Source organism: Notothenia rossii (genome assembly GCF_949606895.1).
Source record: "Notothenia rossii genome assembly, chromosome: 8".
Taxonomy (NCBI): domain Eukaryota; kingdom Metazoa; phylum Chordata; class Actinopteri; order Perciformes; family Nototheniidae; genus Notothenia; species Notothenia rossii.
In genome coordinates, this window is record NC_136906.1 from 4,906,774 (window position 1) to 4,932,257 (window position 25,484).

General features: G+C 41.2%; 1 protein-coding gene across 3 annotated transcripts in view; it reads right to left on the reverse strand.

Annotated features, from left to right (window-relative positions):
* Positions 1 to 25,484, reverse strand: part of engl (endoglin, like) — a 32,525-nt gene that overhangs the window by 2,473 nt on the left and 4,568 nt on the right. The window contains exons 4-17 of one of the 3 annotated variants that reach the window (XM_079641908.1): positions 25,197 to 25,328; positions 24,326 to 24,500; positions 23,560 to 23,731; positions 22,071 to 22,215; positions 20,999 to 21,191; positions 19,348 to 19,514; positions 15,439 to 15,594; positions 13,980 to 14,063; positions 13,222 to 13,473; positions 11,338 to 11,841; positions 9,335 to 9,479; positions 8,163 to 8,264; positions 7,831 to 7,945; positions 3,727 to 4,595 (exon numbers count right to left, since the gene is read on the reverse strand). In XM_079641908.1, the coding sequence (XP_079498034.1) occupies positions 7,833 to 7,945; positions 8,163 to 8,264; positions 9,335 to 9,479; positions 11,338 to 11,841; positions 13,222 to 13,473; positions 13,980 to 14,063; positions 15,439 to 15,594; positions 19,348 to 19,514; positions 20,999 to 21,191; positions 22,071 to 22,215; positions 23,560 to 23,731; positions 24,326 to 24,500; positions 25,197 to 25,328 (2,340 nt within the window). In that variant the 3' untranslated portion in view covers positions 3,727 to 4,595; positions 7,831 to 7,832. Of the gene's footprint in view, positions 1 to 3,726; positions 4,596 to 7,830; positions 7,946 to 8,162; positions 8,265 to 9,334; positions 9,480 to 11,337; positions 11,842 to 13,221; positions 13,474 to 13,979; positions 14,064 to 15,438; positions 15,595 to 19,347; positions 19,515 to 20,998; positions 21,192 to 22,070; positions 22,216 to 23,559; positions 23,732 to 24,325; positions 24,501 to 25,196; positions 25,329 to 25,484 lie in introns of those variants that run through there. The other 2 variants (XM_079641910.1, XM_079641909.1) reach the window with 2 other exon arrangements.

Sequence of the window (25,484 nt, forward strand, 5' to 3'; positions counted from 1 at the left end):
ACGACATATAAAGTGCAAGAGGAGATAAAAGTGCTACCTAAAGTGCCAGAGGAGATACCCCTGTGTTAAAGTGCATTTAGCGGTGATTACACGTCTGTTTGGTTCTTAACCATTCTTTTAGTTGACCTTTAAAGCTATTGAGAGTGGGACAATCCCGTTTCTCAGTTGGGAGGCTATTCCACAAAAAGCTGACTTTAATCGAGAGGACATTTTGTCCAAAGGTGGTCCGTCTGCGGTGGACTTCACAGTCTCCTCTGGTTTCTGACCTAGTGCAGCGTCCAGTGTGTTTTTTGTGGATGAATTCCCCTAAGGGAGGGGGGGCCAGTCCATGTATACATTTATAAAAAAAGCACATACTTTTAAAAGACTTAAAATTGTCAAAACTCAAAAGAAATTGTGTTTTTCCAGGATGGTACAGTGGTGGTATGAATGTGGCTTTCTGTCAAACACCGTGATAGCTCTCTTGAACAGCTGTTCTATGGGTTTCAGGTTTGTGGCACAAGCAAACGACCAGTTTGTCAAACAGTATTCAATGTGGGATAGAATCATACAGTGGAGGTATGACTTTGCACCATTGACAGTTAAAGGTCCCATGTCATGGCCATTTCCACTGATCATAATTCCATTGTTGAGGTATACCAAAATAGAAAAATACTGTGCAATTTTCCAAACTCACATTGGTTTCGCATACAGCATCTCTGTAAAGTATGTGTATTCAGCAGTATTCACTTTCTCCACTAAACGGCTCGCTGCAGCTCCCCCCCCCCAGAGAGAATTTCGCCGCGATCCCAACTGTCTGTTATCGGCCTGCAGCCGGGGAGGAGAGATCAGCAGAGCTGCGTGCACTCAGTGTGTGTGTGTGGGTCAATTTGGACCAAACAGCGGGGGCTTAACGTAACGGCTCCGCGGACGTAACGTAACGGCTTCACGGATTGGCCCATTTAGTTCCGAGTACGTGTACCCGGAAGAATCAAATGGATGATGACGTTTCACCAACGAGGCGTTTTGGGGAGGTATTTTCTGTGTTAGAGTTTTACTCGCTACAGGGAGTACTTCAAGGGTTTTGACTCTGCAGACCGTTTACATGCAGAAAAACCTTCATAACACACAAGGGGACGGGTAATAACCGGAAAAGCATGACATGGGACCTTTAAGAAAGATCTAATTTGTTTAACATTTTGCAAGTTGAATTTAATGGTATTTGATACTTTCTTTATATGTTTCTTAAAAGTCAAATTTGAGTCCAGTATGACTCCAAGATACTTGAACTGGGAGACTCGTTCTAATTCTGCTCTGTTTAAAAACACATTGGATCCTTCGATGTTGACTGGTCGTTTACTGAACATCATACCGTTTTTTTTGCATTTAACTGTAAGCAAATGTTGTTCAGCCAGTGTTGAACCTTCTCCAAAGCATTTGAGAGACAGGATGATGCTGTGACCAAAGCTTCTTGCTTTCACCACCACTTTTTATCCATTATCTCTCATCAAAACAATGTGGGTCATTTTATTTTGCACGAGGCACCAAAAAACAGTGCTCTTAGAGGACCCTCGTCCAATCGCATAACTTTGTTTCTCAGAAAGTTGTGTAAATGTGCAGTTTGTGTGCTTGTGTGTTATTTCGATGGACTGATGATGATCAAATCAGAGGATGCACTTTCACTACTTCATGAACAGAAGGGTTTGCTCAAATGTATGAACTTACAGAGAATAACACAACTCAGAGACCCGATTGCAATGGTTTGGATGCACTCTATGATTTGGTCCCACTTACTGCACTCATTAGGGAGTTTTAGGGCAAAATGGGAAGATATTGAATGAACTTTCCACTCCATGCCCAGCACCAAACTGCAGAAAAACAAAGATGGCAATTAGCTTGAGAACATTGGGCAGTGTTTAGAAGCTAAGAGGATTATTTTCAGCAGTTGGTAGGGACCAAAACGAAAAGAGTAACTTCAACATTTTAGTGTACGATGCATGTATATCAGCTTTGAGTTCACTTATGATATATATATTAATATAATGTACTTGTTAGCATCATGTTAACTTCCTTAATAGCCAAGGAAGTTCGTTTTTAGCTTCAATAACTGAGCCGATTCTCTTGAAAATTGGTGGAGGAGTGTATGGACCAAGGAAGAAGCCATTATAATGTCCAGAGATGGCTGAGGAACATTGGTAGAGACCAAAACAACAGTAAATATTGCAGTTAAACCAAAAACATTTTTAGTGTAAGATGCATTAATGTCAGCCTAATATTCACGAATAATATTTTTTACAGTCTGCAGTATTTCCAACATATTCACTTTCTTAATAGCCAAGGTGGTTAAGTGTTTTAAGGATTATGGAAAAATTACAAGAACGATTTTCGGGAAAATTGGTGGAAGGGTGTACCGTGGACCAAGGAAAAAATTACAATTTCGAGAGATTGGCTGAAGAACATTGGGAGCATTTAGCAGCTAAGAGTTTTTTTAAGGAGTTGGTAGAGACCAAATCGGAGCAAAAACCAGAGGGATAATTGCACTTTAACTTCGACATCTTAGTGTAAGATGCATTAATGTCAGCCTTATGTTCACATACTCTACAGTATTGTCTACCTATTCACAACCTATTATCTTCCTTCATAGCCGAGGTGGTTAAGTGTTTGTTTGAATGTTTGTCAGTAGGATTACGGAAAAATTACGAGCCCGATTTTCTGTAAAATTGGTTGAAGGGTGTAGCATGGACCAAGAAAGAATCCATTATAATTTTAAGCAATTAGCTGGAGAACATTGTGGAGCATTTAACTGCTAAGTGTATTCTTCAGGAGTTGGTAGAAACCAAAACAGAACAAAAACAAGAGTGATTATTGCACTTTAACTTCGACATGTTAGTGTAAGATGCATGTATGTCAGCTTTGTGGTCACAAATAATATATTTTACAGTATCCCCAACATATTCACTTTCTTAACGGCCAAGGAGGTTACGTTTTAGGTTTGTTCGACTGTGGAATAGTGGAAAGAATATTGGCCCGATTTTCTTAAGAAATTGGTGGAAAGATGTAGCATTGGCCAAGGGAGATCCCATTAAATCTTTGAGCTGGATTCGTATCACATTAAATTATCTTTCCTTTTCCTTAACACGTGCCGTTCCAGTTTTATATGAGTTGCATGCGATTTGAAGGTAAAACAAAACTAGTCAGCATGGGTTTCAGCTCGTTTAATTCATCTTGTTTGAAAACACAACATAATTCACATACAGATAAATGCAGTTTCCATTTGATTCACAGGTACAACACGAATAGTGAGGATGAAGGTATAAATGCTGTAGGGACAATCCTGAATGTCCTCTTCCAATATCAGAGTCACATGATAACAAAGGTATCCCAACTGTAGCTGTGAACATGACAGGATGTGTGATTACCTAGAAGAGCATCAGGACTGTTTGAGGCATATGATAGCTATGTGATTAACATGATGATTCAGCCTCTATGGAGAGAGACATATGACAAGCATGATCATTTCTGACGTGGAGCTAATCTGAAGTAAACATTGAATACTGCTTTCTATTCCTCCATCTTGTGACTGTGAGCATTTTGAGAGAAAGTCCGAATTTTGAGATTTTGAGAAAAAGTCCGAATTTTGAGATGAATTCAGAATTTTGAGATGAAGTCAGAATTTTGAGAAAAAAGTCAGAATTTTGAGAAAAAGTCAGAATTTTGAGAAAGAGTCAGGATTTTGAGAAAAAAAACCAACATTTTTCCCCCCAGAATTTTGAGAAAAAGTCAGAATTCTTTGATTGATTATCTACATGAGCCGGTATTCCTCCATTTTGTGACTGTAACTCCCTCTCTTGGATATCAGCATATGAAGGACACTGTTCAGGAACTAGTTGATGTATGTGTACTAGTATGTACTAGTATGTGATGAGTGATATTTTTCTAACAAACACCAACTCAACGAACACAAAGTGAGGTCTCAGTCCTGCAGCTGTGCCCCGCTGACCTTGCGTGTTGTCTATAAAAGGCGATGATGATGAGGTCTCTGTTCGAGTCACTCAAAGGTGAGCTGTTGTTGAATCCAGATAAATGTCCACCGCCACTTTTGAAAAGACTTGATGCAGAATGGCTCACAACTTCCCACAAGTAAGTTCTACTGTATTCACATGGTTTCAGTCCTCTTGATGAAGTGTCAGCACACAAACACAAGCAGCTGTTCTCACACACACAAGCAGCTTTTCTCACCACACACACTCACACCCCCACACCCACCCACACGGGCACCGCCATGAAAAGATAATCACATTGGTTACTTAAACATTTTTTTCTTAATGTTCTAAAATAGTTTGGGCCCCTGTCAGTCACGGGCCCTTAGAATCGTCCTAACTTTTCACCCCCCTGATGGCGCCCCTACACACACACACACACACACACACACACACACACACACACACACACACACACACACACACACACACACACACACACACACACACACACACACACACACACACACACACACACACACACACACACACACACACACACACACACACACACACACACACACACACACACACAGTTAGAAACCTCTGTCCCAGTTCTCAGATTTGCAGGAAATCCTGAGGAAGAGATAAAAGAACAAAATCGTTGGAGGTGAAATCTGCAGGTGCTCCCCTAGTTCTGATATATCTTCTGGATCTTGAACTGCCAATGTTTCTAACATCTACAGTTTATTTCAACAACAACTTTGAAATTAAGCTACCATCTCGAGTAATTTAGGCTTGTCTAATTTAAACAACAGGGATTGTGACTCCTGACTGATGGACAGTGTTTATTGTTCCATAATCGACGCCACAAAACCGGACACGACTTATTTTCCAATCTTTCTCCGTGTCAAAATCCCGGCTACCCATAATGCAACGTGTCTGTGAAAGCTCAGTCAGAGACTCAGGTGTGTTATGCTAGTAGCAGCTAACAGAGCGTCAAGTCCAAGGCTGCAGTCGAATAGTCCAAAAATCAGCTCCTAACGTATAGACAAGTTTACGCGCCAAACCACGGGTAGCGCCATAACCCTACACAAATGCACTTCATTTCCGCCGGAAGTCTTTTGCACAGCGTCTGTCGGTGTAAACCGGTGTAAACAGTCGGACGGGCACTGGTGTAAACACAGCGATTTCGATGCTAACAGTGATGCTAGCTTGGGAACACGATTCTACTTCTTTGACTGGAGATGGCGTTACTCTCCCCCACCCGAATTCAGTGCAAAACTGGGAGGATAACATGACGACGTGGCCCAGCATAACGTACAGCAAAATTTGCTCCTACTTCGTTCAATCCATGGCAATAGATGGAAAAGCAATGGACAGTCTGAAGGCATATCATAAGGCTGCGCACATTCTACTTTGCCCACATGCTCCCGAAAATTGTTGACGATTTTGTTGAGGGAAGGTTACAGTTCTGCAGTAAATATCTCAGCATTTTAAAACCAAAATAAACTGCCTTATTTAGGTCATGCCCACAGGAGCCAACAGTTGTCTGTTGTTTACATAATGCACAATTTACATGATCTCTTTATGCTGTGCAATATATCATATGTGCCTGTACTGTTTGAGTGAAAATAAAGTTTGATGTAATTTAATTTCATTTTTGCACTGTTATTGCATTATTGCATTTCATATGTTCCTTAGAGTGCTACAATTTCTTTTAACACAGTTCATCATTCATATTAAGCTCATACTGTACATAAATAACACTGAATTAATTAATTGTTGAGAGGAAACTAAAGAAATGGCTTCAACAAGAAAGATCACATGTTTAATCCTAACAGGTATTACAAATTAAAATATAAAAGCAGCCCACACAATTACATCACTATGAAAATATTCATATATAATATTAAAAAATACAATGCATGCAGTATTTGTTGTGTTTATCTGTATTTAATGAACAACATGGCTGGGTGCTGGGTGCTGGTTTGTGGTCGTAGCACTCTCTATCTAACCACTCGTTCAGGTGCTTTCTCGAGTGATTGCAACCAACTACCGCACACGTAGTTCCCGAACCACTTTTCTTCATGTTGTAATTGTTATATCCTCTTTGTCTCTGCGATATCAGTGCTTTGTCGGCACAACGGAGCTAGCTAGCAAAACAAACCCAGTCCGTCAAAACGGAAGTGCATTGCATCGAAGGGAGGAGTTCAGGATGTAGAGCGGAAACGGCTCAATAACTTGTGTATCCCTATCGTCTATTCCTTGACCTCTGAGTGAAACGTCACGGGGTTAAGGGATAGTGGATAGGAGAATTCAAAAGGACTTCGGAGAAGAGACTGCGGTACTTTAGAAAATTCGACTGCACTTTCACTATCCGACGTGTTTATGATGCGCCAGCGAAACTATGGAAACTACAGTTTTCTATACAACGGACTGCATGGATGTTTAATAAGAAGGAGGGACTCATCTAGAAACATATTCTTCATGACCAAAGTTGGAATTGAATTAAAAAAGGAAAGTGAAACTTATGCTCGTCACCCTCTCCCTCCGGTCCACATTAATACAAATGATCCCAATACGTATGATTGAATGAAAAGATCTTAAAAACAATACAAATGTATTTATTATAAACATAACTTCCTTAACATCTATCACTGTGTACATCACCATTCAACATATTTTAAAAGTTGAACAAACCCCACACAGCTCAGTAAAGATTGTGAGATGTTGACTTTATTTGATCATTTCAGTAAAAACTAACGTTCATATTTCTCTCTTTGATTATAATACTGATGAACGTTCAAAACAAAGCACTTTGGCAACTTACCACATACGTTCTAAAATGCTTAATAAGCACCGTAACTTTCATGATATTCTTTCTCGGTCATAATCGGTTGTTTCCGTGAACGGCCGACTGTTGTGTGACAGCAAATGCTGCGGCTGCAATGCATTGTGGGGCAGCATTTTCTCCTCTCCTTTCAGTGAGGGAGGTCCAGTGGCTCCTAAGCTAAAGGAGGTTATAAAGGAAGTTTGAAACCTCCTTTCCTTTCATCTAGAGCAGGGGTGTCAAACTCAATTTCATCGCGGGCCACATTAGCATTATGGTTGCACTCAAAGGACCGGTTGTAACTCTATAAATATACATATATAAATATATATATAAAATAATGTATTATATTACATTATTGCCTCTGAATTGGATTATTATCGGATAGGTTAATAACTAACTACATTTGAAAGCAGAAGTCCAGGGCAAATAATTGCAAGTCTCTTCAGTGCGCATGTCACAAAACGAGATGCATTGTGGGACATGTAGTTTATGGGCAACCTGCTTCTTTAAAGTGTCATGTAACCGTATAATAAACATATTATATTCTTTGCAAGCTCTTGCGGGCCACATAAAATGAAGTCGCGGGCCGGATTTGGCCCCCGGGCCTTGAGTTTGACACCCCTGATCTAGAGAATTCGAACGGCACTTATCATGGCTGCCACTGAGGGACATCCGGGTCATTTCACTCGGTTAGGAAGGTTCCTAAGCTAAACGGACTATTCGACTTCAGCCCAAGCCCCAGATCTATTTTTACTTTTTCACTCCCTGTGCCACAAACGTCCAATACGCAGTTAGACTAAAAACGTATTAACATATATGTTTAAGTAGATACGTGTGTAGATATTTGTCATTTCAAACAACCCCAATGTACTATTTAATTTTTATTTGAAATGTTCGGGTCTCTAGAAATATATGATTTGCAAAACTGTACATTTAATATAATGTGACCCCAAATACATAAAGAATAAAACGTATTAACAGACTTTGGGGTATAAAATAGGATTGAGTTAAATACCCGTCCTCATCAGATCTTACCTCTACACGGAGCTGGAGGACTGATCAGCTGCTGACAGTAGATTATAGATGGTGTGTCCTTCTCGAGTGTTGGCTGTTAAGTGACTTTCTCTTCCAGGTGCTGCTGGCCCTGCCCCTTTAAAATATATCATTACATAGTCTCTTAATAATCCACAGAGGGAAAATAACAAAGTAAATAAATCAGATTACTCACGATCAACAGCAGTGACATTGATTTAAATGGATTTCTTGATGCTTTTAATTAGTCCAATTCAATTGTACGACACGGGAATAAGGACACACATATATCTTGACAACGTTTTTGAGTGACAAGAGGAAGCTGGTCTTATTACCTGTGTACTTATAGATGCACCAAACGCCCCCCATCAGACTGACCCCCATCACAAAGGCAATGAAGACGGCGCCCATCAACATTCCTGTCTGTTCTACCGCGCCTGGAGACACAAATCAAATCAAAAGTAAAGCCCACAATACAGATGGAAAATAGACTTGTGCTTGGTCTAAATCTTCGTATTCTTCTACTTACAGTTGCTGAGTTCAGTGCAAAAGAGCGTCCCGATGCAACATACGGCTAAATGCACAATCAGTACCTTAATGGTGCTCTCATAACGGACGAACAGTTGAGCAGCACTAAAGTAGGCTGCACTATTTCTATTTTATTTGTATTTACTTGCAGATCTCAAATCATTCTCTTGCACTTTTTGATCTGGTTTATTTGTTTTATGTCCTACATATATTCATGTTGCCCTGTTGGAGGAGCCTGTGACTTCAGTTTTTCATTATCTACACTGTAGCTACTGTGCACATGACAATAAGGCCTTGAATCTTGAATCTTGGTGTCGTAAAGAAGCCACCATTAATCTTATTGGGTTGATGGGGCAGTCTGTAATGATTTGCTACCACGAACATACCCTTTGCTGGCTAGCTAACAGCACCAATTTTCATGGCAGTGTACTTAGGAAATAATTGAGACAGAGCAACAGTTATTTTAGGGGTACCAAACTTTTTTCACCGAGGGCCACATACAGAGAAATATACGAAGGGCTGGACCGCTCACTAGAGGTATATCGCCTCATAAGTTCAGTTATAAGTTAGCAAAATCAATCAAATGTAGGTAAATTATTCTTGTGAGTGTTGGCAGGTCATCCCTTAAAACAAAAGCCTCAGATTGATTATCATAAGGAAAAATATGAAGCATATATTTCAAGCTTGTTATGTAAATAAGTCATTGGAAAATGCTTCCAACTTTAATTGACAGAATTTATTTGAAAAGTGGTCTTTAACACATGAATACTACTGTGTAATGTATTTGTACATTTATAGTTAAGAAGTACAATATAAGACAAGCACAAGTTTCATTTGTGGGCCATATTACATTATACTTTTTGGATTTGCTGAGGGCCGATTCAAAATGGTCAGCGTGCCGCATTTGGACCCCGGGCCGTAGTTTGGACATCCCTGCTCTAACAGTATCATTGATACATTGAGCAGATGGGATACTCACTGCTGTGCTCGGGGTCTGGACTGGTCATTGGGGAAACACTCAGTCTCTTGGGTGTTGGTCCAACAGGAGGGTGCAGAGGTTTGGGTGCCAGTGAGCTGATGGGCACGGTGACCACCATCGGCCTGGAGAGGTTTCTGATCTCACACTGAGGAGAGGGAGAAGGCCTCTGTGTTATTTACATGGTTTGCAGTGCTATGCCACCAGCAGGATAACAGTGTTACAAAGCCCCAACTTAATTCTGATCGGTCGATTTGGAAATTCAGTAATCTGTTATTGTTTGTATTGTAGCAGTTGGTTAGCTTGGATTAGCCAAACGTCGCCTTATCGGTCTTTATGATAAACTAAGTTAAGCTAACTGTCTGCTAGTCAGAGGTGGGAGAAGTACTCAGGTCTTGTACTTGAGTTAAAGTAGAAGTACTCAGATCTTGTACTTGAGTAAAAGTAGAAGTACTCAGATCTTGTACTTGAGTAAAAGTAGAAGTACTCAGATCTTGTACTTGAGTAAAAGTAGAAGTACTCAGATCATGTACTTGAGTAAAAGTAGAAGTACTCAGGTCTTGTACTTCAGTAAAAGTAGAAGTACTCAGATGTTGTACTTGAGTAAAAGTAGAAGTACTCAGATCTTGTACTTGAGTAAAAGTAGAAGTACTCAGATCTTGTACTTGAGTAAAAGTAGAAGTACTCAGATCTTGTTCTTGAGTAAAAGTAGAAGTACTCAGGTCTTGTACTTGAGTAAAAGTAGAAGTACTCAGGTCTTGTGCTCGAGTAAAAGTAGAAGTACTCAGGTCTTGTACTTGAGTTAAAGTAGAAGTACTCAGATCTTGTACTTGAGTAAAGTAGAAGTACTCAGATCTTGTTCTTGAGTAAAAGTAGAAGTACTCAGGTCTTGTACTTGAGTTAAAGTAGAAGTACTCAGATCTTGTACTTGAGTAAAAGTAGAAGTACTCAGATCTTGTACTTGAGTAAAAGTAGAAGTACTCAGATCTTGTACTTGAGTAAAAGTAGAAGTACTCAGATCATGTTCTTGAGTAAAAGTAGAAGTACTCAGGTCTTGTAATTGAGTAAAAGTAGAAGTACTCAGGTCTTGTACTTGAGTAAAAGTAGAAGTACTCAGATCTTGTACTTGAGTAAAAGTAGAAGTACTCAGATCATGTCCTTGAGTAAAAGTAGAAGTACTCAGGTCTTGTACTTCAGTAAAAGTAGAAGTACTCAGATGTTGTACTTGAGTAAAAGTAGAAGTACTCAGATCTTGTACTTGAGTAAAAGTAGAAGTACTCAGATCTTGTTCTTGAGTAAAAGTAGAAGTACTCAGATCTTGTTCTTGAGTAAAAGTAGAAGTACTCAGATCTTGTACTTGAGTAAAAGTAGAAGTACTCAGAGTGTAGGAATACTCTGTTACAGTAAAAGTCCTGCATTGAAAATGTTCCTCAAGTGAAAGTAGAAAAGTATTATCATCAAAATATAGTGAAAGTAGCGACAGTAAAAGTAGTCATTGTGCAGATTGGTCCATTTGAGAATAATATATAAGATATGTTTTATAATGATTGATCATGAAAGTGTTCTCAAAGCTGGTAAAGGTGCAGCTAGTTTGAATGACTTTGTATACTGCAGGGTAGCTTGTGGATTTACTCCAGGTGGAACTAAAGTCTGATTTAACACTTGGTTAGATTTCACATCATTCATCCACATCTGTGAAGTAGTAAGTAAGTAACTAAAGGTAAAAAACTATTGAAGTGGGTTAGAAGTACAAAGTAGCAACACATTGAAGTATTCAGGTAAAGTAGAAGTATCTCAAAATTGTACTTAAGTACCGTACTTGAGTAAATGTTTTTAGTTACTTTAAACCCCTGCAGCTAGTTGTTTTAGCTTTTAGTAACCACGCAAGAGGGTGATATCTATCTTCTCATCAAACCATTGTTGATTTCCCACTATTCCCTTGAAGCATTTAACAGGATACTCCATTCTTCACTTGTTATAGCTGTATTGTGTACATGTTTGTGTACCTGATGTCGGGTTGATCTAGACACAAGTGGAGGGATACGTTGTTCATCCTCACAGTCAGTATTTCCTGTCTCCTTTGTCGATTCCCCTCTTTTTGACTCGGAGGTACACAGAAGAAGGCTGCAGTGGAGGAACTGAACAGAGTTATTATAAACTGGTCTCAGGACGAAGCTAAATCTCAGAGGTTGTATCTCCTCTCTCATTGCTTTCTTCTTTTCTATCGGTTCTGGTGCTTCTCTCCCTCTTCTGTTAACTTTAAGTTGTTGTTGTTGGACATCTCTATTTCGCTCTTTTTCCGGTCCATCTGTCTCTTCATTTTCCTCTTCCAGTTCTCCATCTCCTTCTTCATCCTCATCTTCAGGTTTTGCAGTTAGGGTCAGTGATTGGTCCGAGGAACAGCCGTCGCTTATGACGCTCCAGAAAGGAGACTTTTTTGAGTCTGACAGAGGAGAGACGGCACACGACTTCACCTCCACGACTTCTATGAAGGACCCTTTGGCTGAAATCTGTAGAAGAGATGGATAACAAATCAGCAAGAAACAGATTGGGCATGAATACTGACGTGAAATGGATCAAAGAGTTGAAGCTTTAAGTTTTCTGATGAGTTAAACTAAAAAAGACTAGATAATAGTGGTGCACGATAATTATCGGTCCGATATTAGGAATTATGACGTCATCCCGATAAACCCGATAAAAGTATTAATAGCCCCGATAATATACAATATATTTTTTGGATAGAAAAAAAGGAAAAGATACTGCGGTGTGGGTGGATTGGGATGAGGGGCGCTTGTTTTTCACTCGGCTCCTCCCGTTTTGCCAGTACTGTGGTATTAGTGGTTTAGGAAGAGGGGAGTTTTTCACAAATCCAGCGCTCCCTAACTCATGTCTGGCTGTGACGTAAATGGTGTGCGGCCGTGAAGCCAGTAAACAAACATGTTGTCGGTAGTATGGGACTATTTCAAAGTTTCAGAGTTAGATAGTTCGCTTGCTATTTGTATTAACAAATGCAATGCAGAAGTTCCACGAGGAGGGAAAAAGGCAACGAGCTATAATACTTCCAACCTGATTAGTCACCTGAAACATCGCCATCGCTACGATGGTGTGTTAAAAGCGTACGAAGACGCCTGCGCTGCTAAACTAGCGGCGAATCCAAAGCCAGCTTCAAAGGCACCGGGGCTTTTACCTATCGACAAGGCTTTTGAAAAAGGCAAGAATTTTGCCAGAGACGACCCCAGGGCTAAAACGAGGAAAAAACTACAGGTACATTTAATATATATATATATATATATATATATATATATATATATATATATATAATATTATTATCGGTTATCGGTACCGGTCTTGAGAAGCAGGAAGTTATCGGTATCGGTTTCAAAAAACCAATATCGTGCATCCCTACTAGATAGCGTTGATTAGTTGAGATACCCAAAGCTATGTAAGGCATGGCTTCTTCATGGCTTAATTCTACAACAATATTGACAAAACAGACATCTACAACTAATCAAAAGAAAGTTCACACCGTTGGTTCAAGTGATGTTCAATAAAGTTGTTCCTGGTAATGGACCAAATGCTTAGATTCTATTATTAGGAACATTACATTACATGTCACTTGTTAGATGCTTTTATCCAAAGCGACTTACATACTCAATACTGTGGACAACCCCCACAGGAGCAATTTGGGGTGAAGTGTCTCAGGGACACAACGACATGCTATATGGGGTTTGAACCTGTGACCCCCTGATCCGAACACCAACGCACAACCCACTGCGCCACACGCCTCCCCAGAAACGATCAAGATGTTTATTTAGGGAATCGAATAATAGAAAATGGAAGTTCCTGACTCATTCCTAATGTTATGTGATATACAACGCACACATACAGACCTCCACATAGACACGTTGGTCTGCAGTTATGACGCAGGGGCCGATTCGCCTTTGTTCGTAGCTCTCGGTGACAAAAAGCTTCAAAATGAGAACAGGCCAGGATTTGTTTCTGGGTTGAGTTGATAAGTTCCTCAGTCCTGGATCAGACCCTGGACCCTCAGTTGCCCATGGGACAGGATTCTTCTCCGGAGAGTTAACATTATCCACACTAACAGATGTGAGGAGGGGGGGAACTCCCGCTAGACAGCTGAACTGAGAGGACAAACAGGAGGTTATAATTCAATTCAATTCAAACATGTATTTATATAGCCCAATATCACAAAACACATTTGTCTCAGAGGACATAAGAAAATGACAAGATAAATATGAAGATACCACAAGTAAAGGATACAATTTAGATTCATGATTCAAAGGTTTTAATGTCATATGCACATAAACTACAGTGTAGGAATGGTAATGAAAATCTTATGACCCGAGCAGCTCCAACAATGCAACACAGTTATATATTAAAATACAAAAATACAAATAAAAAATAGTGCAAAAAGTCTATATACATGTAAATAGAATATGAAATAAACAAAAATTAAATACGGCACAGTAAGATGATATTAAATACTGTTTATTACGATGGTAACTATTTAGATAATCAAAATGACAACAGACGAATGCTTATGGAGGCACTTAACAGAGCTAAGGTGTTTAGCAGTCTTATTTATTTATTGTACAAGAATAAAGACACATATGTAGAGATAACTCACAGGTATGCTGAGGGGAATATTGGACTTCAGTTCTGTCTCATTGAGTGTGAGAATGGACTGACGATCGGCCCTCCATAATAACACCTGAACAGAGAAGAGGGAGACAGAACAATGAACTGAATAATATCAATCCTCATTTCTATGCAGATGACACCCAGCTGTTTGTAGCAATAGCAGATTAGATTAAATAAATTGCGTCACTGTCGTTAACCACCTTCCCAACACTCCTGCTTTTTCTCCTGGCCCATTCGAAAAGATTGGGCCAACACGAAATATACGAAAAGTTCCAGATTTGTAACCTGTCAAATACGGCTTTTTGAGGCCTAAGTCCTACCGCTGACCCCTCTGAGACTCACTGATGGTCCCACCATTAACACGACAATATGCAAATGAGTTTCCTCAGTGAGTTCTGACTCATTTTCATCCCTATACCAAACCCTAACCCTTATTCGGATTATTCGTATAAAACCAACTTTGGCAGTTCTTCTATAAATCTTGAGCCTGTGGCTATTTATTGTTATTTCATTTTTTTGGTATTTTTTGTATTAGGGGCAGGTAAAATAAGATGTTCTCCTCTCTGCTCCTTTCCACCTTGGGCTACAACACAAACATCTGTGTAAAGTGTACATTTTTTTAAATAAGTGCCATGTGTGGAATAAGAAAATTGGAGGTGTGTGGCGCAGTGGGTTGTGCGTATGTGTTTGGATCAGGGGTCACAGGTTCAAACCCCGCTGCAGTCAGCATGTCGTTGTGTCCCTGAGACACTTCCCCCCAAATTGCTCCTGTGGGGATTGTCCACAGTATTGAGTATGTTAGTCACTTTGGATAAAAGTGTCTAACAAGTGACATGTAATACAAATAAATAAATACAATTCTTTGCCTTTGGACTGCTGCAATTCTCGCAAGGGTTCTCAAAAGCAAGATAGAGGAAAGTACAATATTTTTTTACATTTGTTATAGTGGTTCATTACATACATCTTCTGCCACTGTGTTTTGTCTTTTTACTTTTCTAAAATCACTTCGCAATTCCAATTTACTGCTTAGAAAACCTTAATTTGTTCCCATTGTTGGGCTTTGACGCCCCACTGTTCCTGGTCATCGTGACCTGGGTCATGAGTCTCACAGTGGGAAACTTCCACTTACCACCACTTTAAGTGTCCATTATGTGAAGATGTGGCCTTGTTTCTGTTACTGATGTATTCTCTTTCTCGAACCGCCTCCTAACAGATCTGTTCATGTAATGATCTTGGTTTATGTAATGAAAATATATTTAATTTAGGCTTTATTATACCAACAATAAAACATATATTAAACTTCTGTGTCCCTGAGCCCCTTTGAGTACGAGATAGATGGATAGATAGATAGATAGATAGATAGATAGATAGATAGATGGATAGATAGATGGGTAGATAGATTGATTGATTTGTTATAGAGAGTTATACAATATGTTTCTTCTCACCATGTTTTTGTACTGCACCCCTCGAGGCCTGTCTGTGAAAACACCCTCAGTCCCGCAGGAAATGACCGGAAATACCAACAGGAAGTGGCTGCCGTTAGACTGGCCCTGGCATGCAGAGTCTCGTAGAGTCACGGCGACCACAGGGCCAGACACACCCTGAAAAGGAGAAGTGATGTTAGACAACGTAACTTTCAAATGAATATGTTCATAAGTCTCCTTTAATTAAAAATAGGTCACTATAACTTTGATTTTCTACTAAATGTTCTCAAGCTTTGCACAGACAGGGTGTCGCCTTGACCATTATCAGGCAAATTATCATACGGATTTTACCTGTTATAATTAACATGTCTATACTTAACCCCCTGTCCAGCCAGCAATGTTCAATACCCTGTAATGAATCACCATGTATGCATTGTTACATCATCTAGCCAGCATTTGAATAGCCTGTAATGTAAATTTGATTGGCTGAGACCTTCCCTTTTCCTGTGTCTTTTCCTGTGTGTTTTCTGCTGTAACCTTGTCAGATTTTGTGTTACAGTGCAAGACTCTGTCCTTTCAGCTGAAATAGATTTAGTTAAATACTTTATCTCTCTATTAAATAACCCAACTTTGGTTTAAACGTGTAGATTTCTAACTAAAAAACACTGGAAGTTCCAGGAAATATATCAGCATTAAGGCCCAGACACACCAAACTGACACCAGAGAACTCGTCCCGACGGAACACGATTGTTGTGTCTCCTCTCGTCTCATGCGTCCTGGCCATGTGTCGCACTGGAACACACCGCAAAGACTTCAGCCGACGGCCAAGAAGCACGTACGAGCTGCGCATGCGTGAGTGGCAATAACTCTCCTTACCAGCAGGCGGCGGTAGTGTGTATTCGTCATTCAAAAGAGGCAACAACCGGAAGACAGACTGCGTGATAACCGAGAGAAGAAGAACAGACTGCGTGATATAAACAAAAAAACAAATAGCGTGTGCGTTGGTCTTCGGTTTCTTCATTCCAGATCGCTGTGATGAAAAATAAACTCTTGCGTCCAGCTGAGATGAAAATGAAAAAAGATAGCCGTCTGTGTGTGCCTTCTTAATCGTTTGTTTGGGTCACTCACTTCCGTTTTGCTTCTCATGCACTGATTCGCTAAGCTGAACAGCCAATCAGAGTGATTTGGTTTTTGGCCAAAAAGGTGTCGGCACGGCAATCTGAGTGGTCGACACAACGCTCATCGACGACCAGATATCTATCGACGGACGAAATTGGCGCGGTGTGTCTGGGCCTTTAGGCGAGCCCCTGCACATTTCACCTCCTTTCTCAAGTTTAACAAGAACTACTAGTGCTAGAAATTACCATTTTAACAATGCTGATTCTCAATTTGTGTGTTTCTGTATTTAAAGTTGCTGTTTTCAGTGCATTAGTGGAGGTGTTATAACAAACGTAGTTACCAACTAATGCTAGACCTACCTAGCTAGCTTAGTTTGCAAGATGCATCTTTAGTTCAAGTGAGATTATGCTAATTTTGGCTTGTGAAAAATAGACTTGTTTGGGTATAGGCTTGATGACTGGAAAAAACTGCTGACTCCTTGGAGAGTCTTTTCGTACAACGAGCAAACTAACAAGCCCGTTTACTTGTGTGGAAAAGTTGGGCCTTTTGCAGTTTTTGGCTCTTCCTTTTGGCTTCCCTTCCCATCCCTTAAGGCTGCAGCTCGCTGGTAACAAGGTTGGTGATTGTATATTGAATGTTAACCAATATTGTAAAACCAATGAGTTAGACACTAAAATGCTCCCTAGTGCTAAAAATGTACTTCAAGGTAGGGTGGGTTACCTTGGTTGCTGATTGGCTAATGGTTACACAAGCCAAAACATAGTTATGACATCATAAAGTGGCCAAAATCTGATCAGCTAATTTTCAGACAGGTTTTTATAGAAATGGATCAGGACAAAAAGAGAGAGAATCTTTGTTCCTGAAACTTTCAGAGTCTCTTTCCACAGAGGGGACACATGTTGATGTAGAAGAGACATGAAGAAGAGGGGACACATGTTGATGTAGAAGAGACATGAAGAAGAGGGGACACATGGTGATGTAGAAGAGACATGAAGAAGAGGGGACACATGTTGATGAAGAAGAGACATGAAGAAGAGGGGACACATGTTGATGTAAAAGAGACATGAAGAAGAGGGGACACATGTTGATGAAGAAGAGACATGAAGAAGAGGGGACACATGTTGATGTAGAAGAGACATGAAGAAGAGGGGACACATGCTGATGTAGAAGAGACATGAAGAAGAGGGGACACATGTTGAGGAAGAAGAGACATGAAGAAGAGGGGACACATGTTGAGGTAGAAGAGACATGAAGAAGAGGGGACACATGTTGATGTAGAAGAGACATGAAGAAGAGGGGGCACATGTTGATGTAGAAGAGACATGAAGAAGAGGGGACACATGGTGATGTAGAAGAGACATGAAGAAGAGGGGACACATGTTGATGTAGAAGAGACATGAAGAAGAGGGGACACATGTTGATGAAGAAGAGACATGAAGAAGAGGGGATACATGTTGATGTAGAAGAGACATGAAGAAGAGGGGACACATGTTGATGTAGAAGAGACATGAAGAAGAGGGGACACATGTTGATCTAGAAGAGACATGAAGAAGAGGGGACACATGTTGATGTAGAAGAGACATGAAGAAGAGGGGACACATGTTGATGTAGAAGAGACATGAAGAAGAGGGGACACATGTTGATGTAGAAGAGACATGGAGAAGAGGGGACACATGTTGATGTAGAAGAGACAAGAAGAAGAGGGGACACATGGTGATGTAGAAGAGACATGAAGAAGAGGGGACACATGGTGATGTAGAAGAGACATGAAGAAGAGGGGACACATGTTGATGTAGAACAGACATGAAGAAGAGGGGACACATGTTGATGTAGGAGAGACATGAAGAAGAGGGGACACATGTTGATGTAGGAGAGACATGGAGAAGAGGGGACACATGTTGATGTAGGAGAGACATGGAGAAGAGGGGACACATGTTGATGTAGGAGAGACATGGAGAAGAGGGGACACATGTTGATGTAGAAGAGACATGAAGAAGAGGGGACACATGTTGATGTAGGAGAGACATGGAGAAGAGGGGCCACATGTTGATGTAGGAGAGACATGAAGAAGAGGGGACACATGTTGATGTAGGAGAGACATGGAGAAGAGGGGACACATGTTGATGTAGAACAGACATGAAGAAGAGGGGACACATGTTGATGTAGAAGAGACATGAAGAAGAGGGGACACATGTTGATGTAGGAGAGACATGGAGAAGAGGGGACACATGTTGATGTAGGAGAGACATGGAGAAGAGGGGACACATGTTGATGTAGGAGAGACATGGAGAAGAGGGGACACATGTTGATGTAGGAGAGACATGGAGAAGAGGGGACACATGTTGATGTAGAAGAGACATGAAGAAGAGGGGACACATGCTGATGTAGAAGAGACATGAAGAAGAGGGGACACATGTTGATGTAGAAGAGACATGAAGAAGAGGGGACACATGTTGATGTAGAAGAGACATGGAGAAGAGGGGACACATGTTGATGTAGAAGAGACATGGAGAAGAGGGGACACATGTTGATGTAGAAGAGACATGAAGAAGAGGGGACACATGTTGATGTAGAAGAGACATGGAGAAGAGGGGACACATGTTGATGTAGAAGAGACATGAAGAAGAGGGGACACATGTTGATGTAGAAGAGACATGGAGAAGAGGGGACACATGTTGATGTAGAAGAGACATGAAGAAGAGGGGACACATGTTGATGTAGAAGAGACGTGAAGAAGTGGATTTTGCATACTAGGTGACCTTTAAGAACTGTGTACATCAAACACTGGATCTGATACTGAGGTATGAAGACCTGCAGGATGTGTTGGTCTACGCTCACGCTGAGGCGTCCGTCCTCACACTGCACCGTGAAAATCTCCCGTCCTCCTCCCGTTCTCCCTCCTCCGCTCAGCCACTGCTTCAGCCGGTGCTCCTCCGCCCAGCGAGGCCTCGCACCGACCAGACTCTTCACAACCACATCTGAGAGGAGGCAGAGAGGTGACACTATACTGTATACTCACACGTACACTTCAACACCTTCCATTCACAAATACGATGGAAATATTCCGCTTTCATTCCTCATCCAAAAGGAAGGTAAACAGAATAATATGGTGCAGGGAGGATGTATTCATGACGGCCGAACTGAAGGTTAGCATCTCCAGCGTTTCTTCGACAAAAAGCCAATTGGATTTTAACTTTTGATTTTTGATTATTTCAGAAAATAGGATCTGTTGGAAACAAACGTTTATGATACTTTTGTTTTGTACAACAGGATAATTTCCACACATTAGCACTGCTTTTATAATAACTGGATAATATAATTTACATATATAATTTTTAAAATAAAGTAAAAAGCTACTGCTATAAAGGAACTACAGCACGGTCACATGACTTCACGTCTCCACCGCTAAGCTAAAGGATGCTAATGTTTGGCTATAAAGGAACTACAGCACGGTCACATGACTTCACGTCACCACCGCTAAGCTAAAGGTGGCTAATGTTGGGCTATAAAGGAACTACAGCACGGTCACATGACTTCACGTCTCCACCGCTAAGCTAAAGGATGATAATGTTGGGCTATAAAGGAACTACAGCGCGGTCACATGACTTCACGTCACCACCGCTAAGTTAAAGGATGCTAATGTTGGGCTATAAAGGAACTACAGCACGGTCACATGACTTCACGTCACCACCGCTAAGCTAAAGGATGCTAATGTTGGGCTATAAAGGAACTACAGCACGGTCACATGACTTCACGTCACCAACGCTAAGTTAAAGGATGCTAATGTTGGGCTATAAAGGAACTACAGCACGGTCACATGACTTCACGTCTCCACCGCTAAGCTAAAGGATGCTAATGTTGGGCTATAAAGGAACTACAGCACGGTCACATGACTTCACGTCACCACCGCTAAGCTAAAGGAGGCTAATGTTGGGCTATAAAGGAACTACAGCACGGTCACATGACTTCACGTCTCCACCGCTAAGCTAAAGGTGGCTAATGTTGGGCTATGAAGGAACTACAGCACGGCCACATGACTTCACAACACCACCACTACAGTAAGCTAAAGGCGGCTAACGTTGGGTGTGATGACGATTAATAGACTCATCCAACTACTCGTTAGCAAGCTCCTTTTTTAAGACACATAGAAGCTTCAGGAATTCACCTTTGGGGCTGATATGTCTTAGAACAAAACGTTAAAATCTCTTCAGCTTGCGTTAACCTCAGACCTTATTTAAACCAAAAACACATTCAAGAAACCATTGACTTTTAGATGAGGGAACAGGAAGTGGTTGAATGCTAACAAATCCCTGGGTTTATGACTCATTCCTGCACCACTCATTACCCTAGCAAATACTTCTGCACATAAAATAACTTTACTAGGGGTGGATTTCAATATTAAATCGAATCACTCAGGTCACTCACACAATGATGGAAACAAGAGACAGACAGCGGTCCTGACCTGTCCCGCCCCCAGACAGCTGGATCACAAAGCGATTGGCCAGGTCAGCCTCAGTGTACGAGGTCACATGGGGGTGTCCACTCTCACGGGTCCAAACCAGAAGGTCCGGTACTGAGGAGAGGTCAGAGGTCAGGGTGATGGACAGTGTCAGGTCCGGCTCTGCTGGGTAGGGCGGGGATACACTGTGGGAGGACTACAGATACACAGACATCATGACGAGTACGTTATGAGGTATAATCAAGGAAAAGGACAGAACAGGATACTTGCCAAGTTTGCAGTCATACCTGAATCTGTTGGTGGCTTAACTTTGTAGTTTCTGTCGTGATTTTGTTAAAGGTTTCCTATTATACTGTTTTTCATCAATATATTATAGGTCTCAGATATATACAAAACATGTCTCTGAAGTGTTTGGCTCCAAACACCAAACAGATCATTGCAGAATTACCCATAATCCCCTCTGTTTCAGCCCTGTTTCAAAAGTGCTGATTCTCTGTCTGTTACTTTAGATGAAAATAAGGAGCCCCTCCCCACGCCCCTCTGAGAGAGATTTGGTTACGAAGAACACAATAGGTGCTTTCACACCGGAGTACCCTTCCCAGTATATATTTCCGATTTAGTTCAGAAAATGTGCGTTCACACCAAAAAAATCCGGAACTAGAACTTAGTTCATGAAAACCTTTTCACCCCCTTTTCAGTCCCTGCTAGAGAACAGGTACTTTCATGGAAGAAAAAGGTTCCCATTTCTGATTGGCTGGGCGGATTGCAAACCAAGCTATATTGACACAAGGTGGCCCTTACAAAAACAGAACATGTGGGTGATTTGCAAGGGTTGTTACACTCCTGTAGTTGAATTGTGCAAATAAATTAACGTGGCACTATCGCAAAAGGGTAGTCATCTATCTTTATTGCGATAAGCCCTGCTTCCTCTCCGGCGCGTCTAGTTTTTAGCTACTAGTCGATACAAAAATGTGCTTTCTTAGAGGGAAGCTGTGGCTGCAGATCTGATTGTTGTCTGACGAAATATTCTTTTTTGATGACAAATTCAGATTCAAAGGAGAGATGTGTCCCTTACATAAACAGAAACTTGACCTCGGACACCAGGCGCATGAATCGCCCAGTTGACGGGCACCGAGCTGCTGAGAATCAGAACAACCGTCTGCGTCCTTGAGTCGACCTTCAGGGGCAGAAGAGAGACAATCACCTCCACCTGGAGAGAGCTGAAGAACACAGAGACACACAGATTATGGACCAATTCCAAACCACACCCTACCCAATCTCCCTCAGTGATGAAGTGAACTCCGTCTGTAGTCACACTCGCAGCTGAACGAAGCTGCCTTCTTTCAGGTGGAGGGTGTAAAAACAGCAGGAGGCTTTGGGACAAACTCCCCTCTCTCTGGCAGAAACAGGAAATGCCGTACATTTTCGTAACAACGTTTTCAAATCAGCATCTCTTGGATAAATAAAAAAAAGGAAACCCAAAAAATCTTTAATAGGCGCGTTCACACCGGAGTACTTTTCCCGTTTAGTTCCAATAGTTCCTGGGATTTTGCGTTCACACCAAAAAGAGAACTTAGTTCATGAGAACTTTTCCCTCCTTTTTAGTGCCTGCTAGTGAGGTGGTACTTTCCTGGGGAGAAAAAAGTACCAATTTCTGATTGGCTGGGCGAATTGCAAACCACGCCCCGGAAATCTCTGAAAAGTTTTTTGAAGCCGCCATTGTATTTGCTGGCATTAGCATTATTAGCATTAGCATTAGCCCAGCGCACCAACGGAGAGAGAATAACTTATGGCAACATAAAAGAAAACATGGGAGCGGTGGAGATGAGGAGGTGTTGGCGTTCTGACGATTTACTCGGAAGGCTTCAGTAGAAGCTGCTGGGAGTCCCAGCAGCTTCTACTGAAGCCACTCCCCAACTCCGGGGACTTCCGGTCGGGGACTTCGGGTGTCAGCATACGCCGTGAAGTGGTTTGCGGCCTGCCAGTAAACCCAAAGCAGAAGAAAAAGAAGTGACGTCAGCGGCTTCATTTGTGTAATCTTCCCTCAGGCGACATATTCCGGTGTGAACTCGATCTGTACTTAGTTCCATGGGGGTACTAAGTGCTGGGAACTAAGTGCTGGGAACTAAGTACGGCAAAGTACTTGGTGTGAAAGCGGCTATTGGTGTTTCTATTTTGTAAACCATCAGTCCCTGCAAATATACACAACTTTATAATAAAATGCACACAATTAACGTTTTCTAGACTAAACACTGCTAAATGATCCTGAGTTTGAAATAATACGAGGTAACATGAAGTTGTTAACATCTGTATGATAATATTAAATGTCTCTTGTTGTGCAGGTTATCAGTCAATGTTAGCAGGAACAATTTGTAAACATAACCCACTCCCCCTCAACACTCGTTGGTTTGGAAGGGCACTTAATGCGCCGGACCCTCCGCGTGAATGCGCAAACGGAGGGGTAGTGTGTAGGGGTAGGGTGTAAGGGGCGGTTTGGAATTGGGCCTTAACTTTGCATGCTGTATAACAGTCATACAGGACTTTCAGAGGATCCATGCCCTCACCCACAGAGTCCTGATCCCGCTGAATGGAGTTTGATCACATGGACTTCAGCACTGATCCCTCCTGATGGAGCGTCACTGCAGCCCTGCACTTCCTGTGTCTGCAGGTCAGAGGTCACGTAGCTATTGGAGAGGAACACGGACTGCAGCTGGCACACAGCAGGGAGGCTGGGGTCTGTAGCACAGAAACAAGATGAGAGGGAAGTAGGTCAAGCAAGATCTTTCTCTGCAATCCGTCCGACCTGAGTCTGGTGTTATCAAAGTCAAAGTTTGTGTGTACAGACAGAGAGATCGAAATACCGTTTCCCACAATCCCTTATGCAAAAACACAAATATATATAAAAATATGTATACAATATGTATATCCTATAAATACACAATCAACAGACACATTTATACATATGCACACATTAAGATAGAAACACAACAAAATAACAGTCACTTCAATATCTATTTATGTCTGGTAAAAGTGGAGATAAGATTATCAACCAGTGCACAGAAGCTTGTGTTTAACAATAGTTTGAGATCTATGGGAATGCGTCTGTAGAGGGTTTGATAAAATAGACAAAGTTATAAAAAAATTCTAGACTTCATCTAAATCTTCCCAAAGAAATATAAGAAACCTGTTTGTCAAACTATCTTCAATGTTTTTGGCAAGCAAATCTCCATTTTCCCTTTTAAATGCACAGGATTTGTTCTATAAATATGCATTAAACCTGAATAAAGACTGAGATTTTATGAGATTATATTTGGTTTGTTGGCGGCTCACCTTCTCCCAGTGGGACGTAGACTCGGTTTCCGTGAGTTGTGTGTGTGAAAGAGGACAGCTTTCCGTGGTGTTTCAGAGCCCAGCGGTGCAGAGCACGAGGATGAAAAGGCAGTGAATGCACCGTCTGGACATTTAAATGCAGCGAGCTGGTATGCACACTGGAGTTTGAAGATACCTAGAATACAAGCGCAAAGAAGTTGATGCAACATAAAAAAGGTAAGCATTAAAAGATATTTAAAGTGAGGATAAAGTTGTGCAAGGATAATTGTGTAGACTAACCCAGATGTTAGCATCTCAAGGGTTCTTGTTGAAAAGCCAATTTCCCATTGGATTTTGCAATATTGTAGAAAAATAAGCTCTGTGTATAATAAAACCACTTTTAACTGTTAAAGTCTCAAATCTGCATAAGTAAAAAGCTTGTTTGCGGTTTGCTACTTAGTGTTAACATTGTGAGACTTTTTTTTACACATTAAAAGCTTTTTTCATTCACCAGTGGGGTATTTACTGACGTATTTGATGTCGTAGAACAAAACTTGAAAAGCTAATGTTTGGCGTGATGGCGATTAATGGTCTCATTTGGCTACTCGTTAGCAACTGCCATTTTTCAGACATAAAAGCTTCAGGAATTGACCTTTCAGGGGTCAGCCGATATGTCGTAGAACAAAACGTTAAAATGTTTTTGACTTGTGTTAACCTCAGACCTTATTTCAGACTAACAACCAAAAACACATTTTAAAAAAAACACGTTTACTTCTAGCCAAGGGACCAAAAAGTGCTAAAATACTGACTCATTTCTGGGTTTTGGGACTCATTCCTGCACCACTCTATAGGTAGTTGAGATTAAAAGACATTGAGGATATGATGGACTGACCTGCACCAGTACAGGCAGGTTGGGGGGGAGTTTCTCGGCCTCCAGCCACCAGCTGACTGGTATCTTGGAGCTGAGCAGCAGGTGGATGTTTCTGAGAGGCGTCAGAGAAAAAGGCTTCAGCAACACCGTCACCTGCAGACAGACGAGGAAAGGCTGTGATGTGGAACAGGACGTGTTAGAAAAGTATCACTGGTCACCGGCTTGAGCTTCAACCTCAGGATCCATGTATCTGTGATCCTCTCCAGAATGGAAGGAGTCATCACATACAGAACATCAACTAGTTCCTGA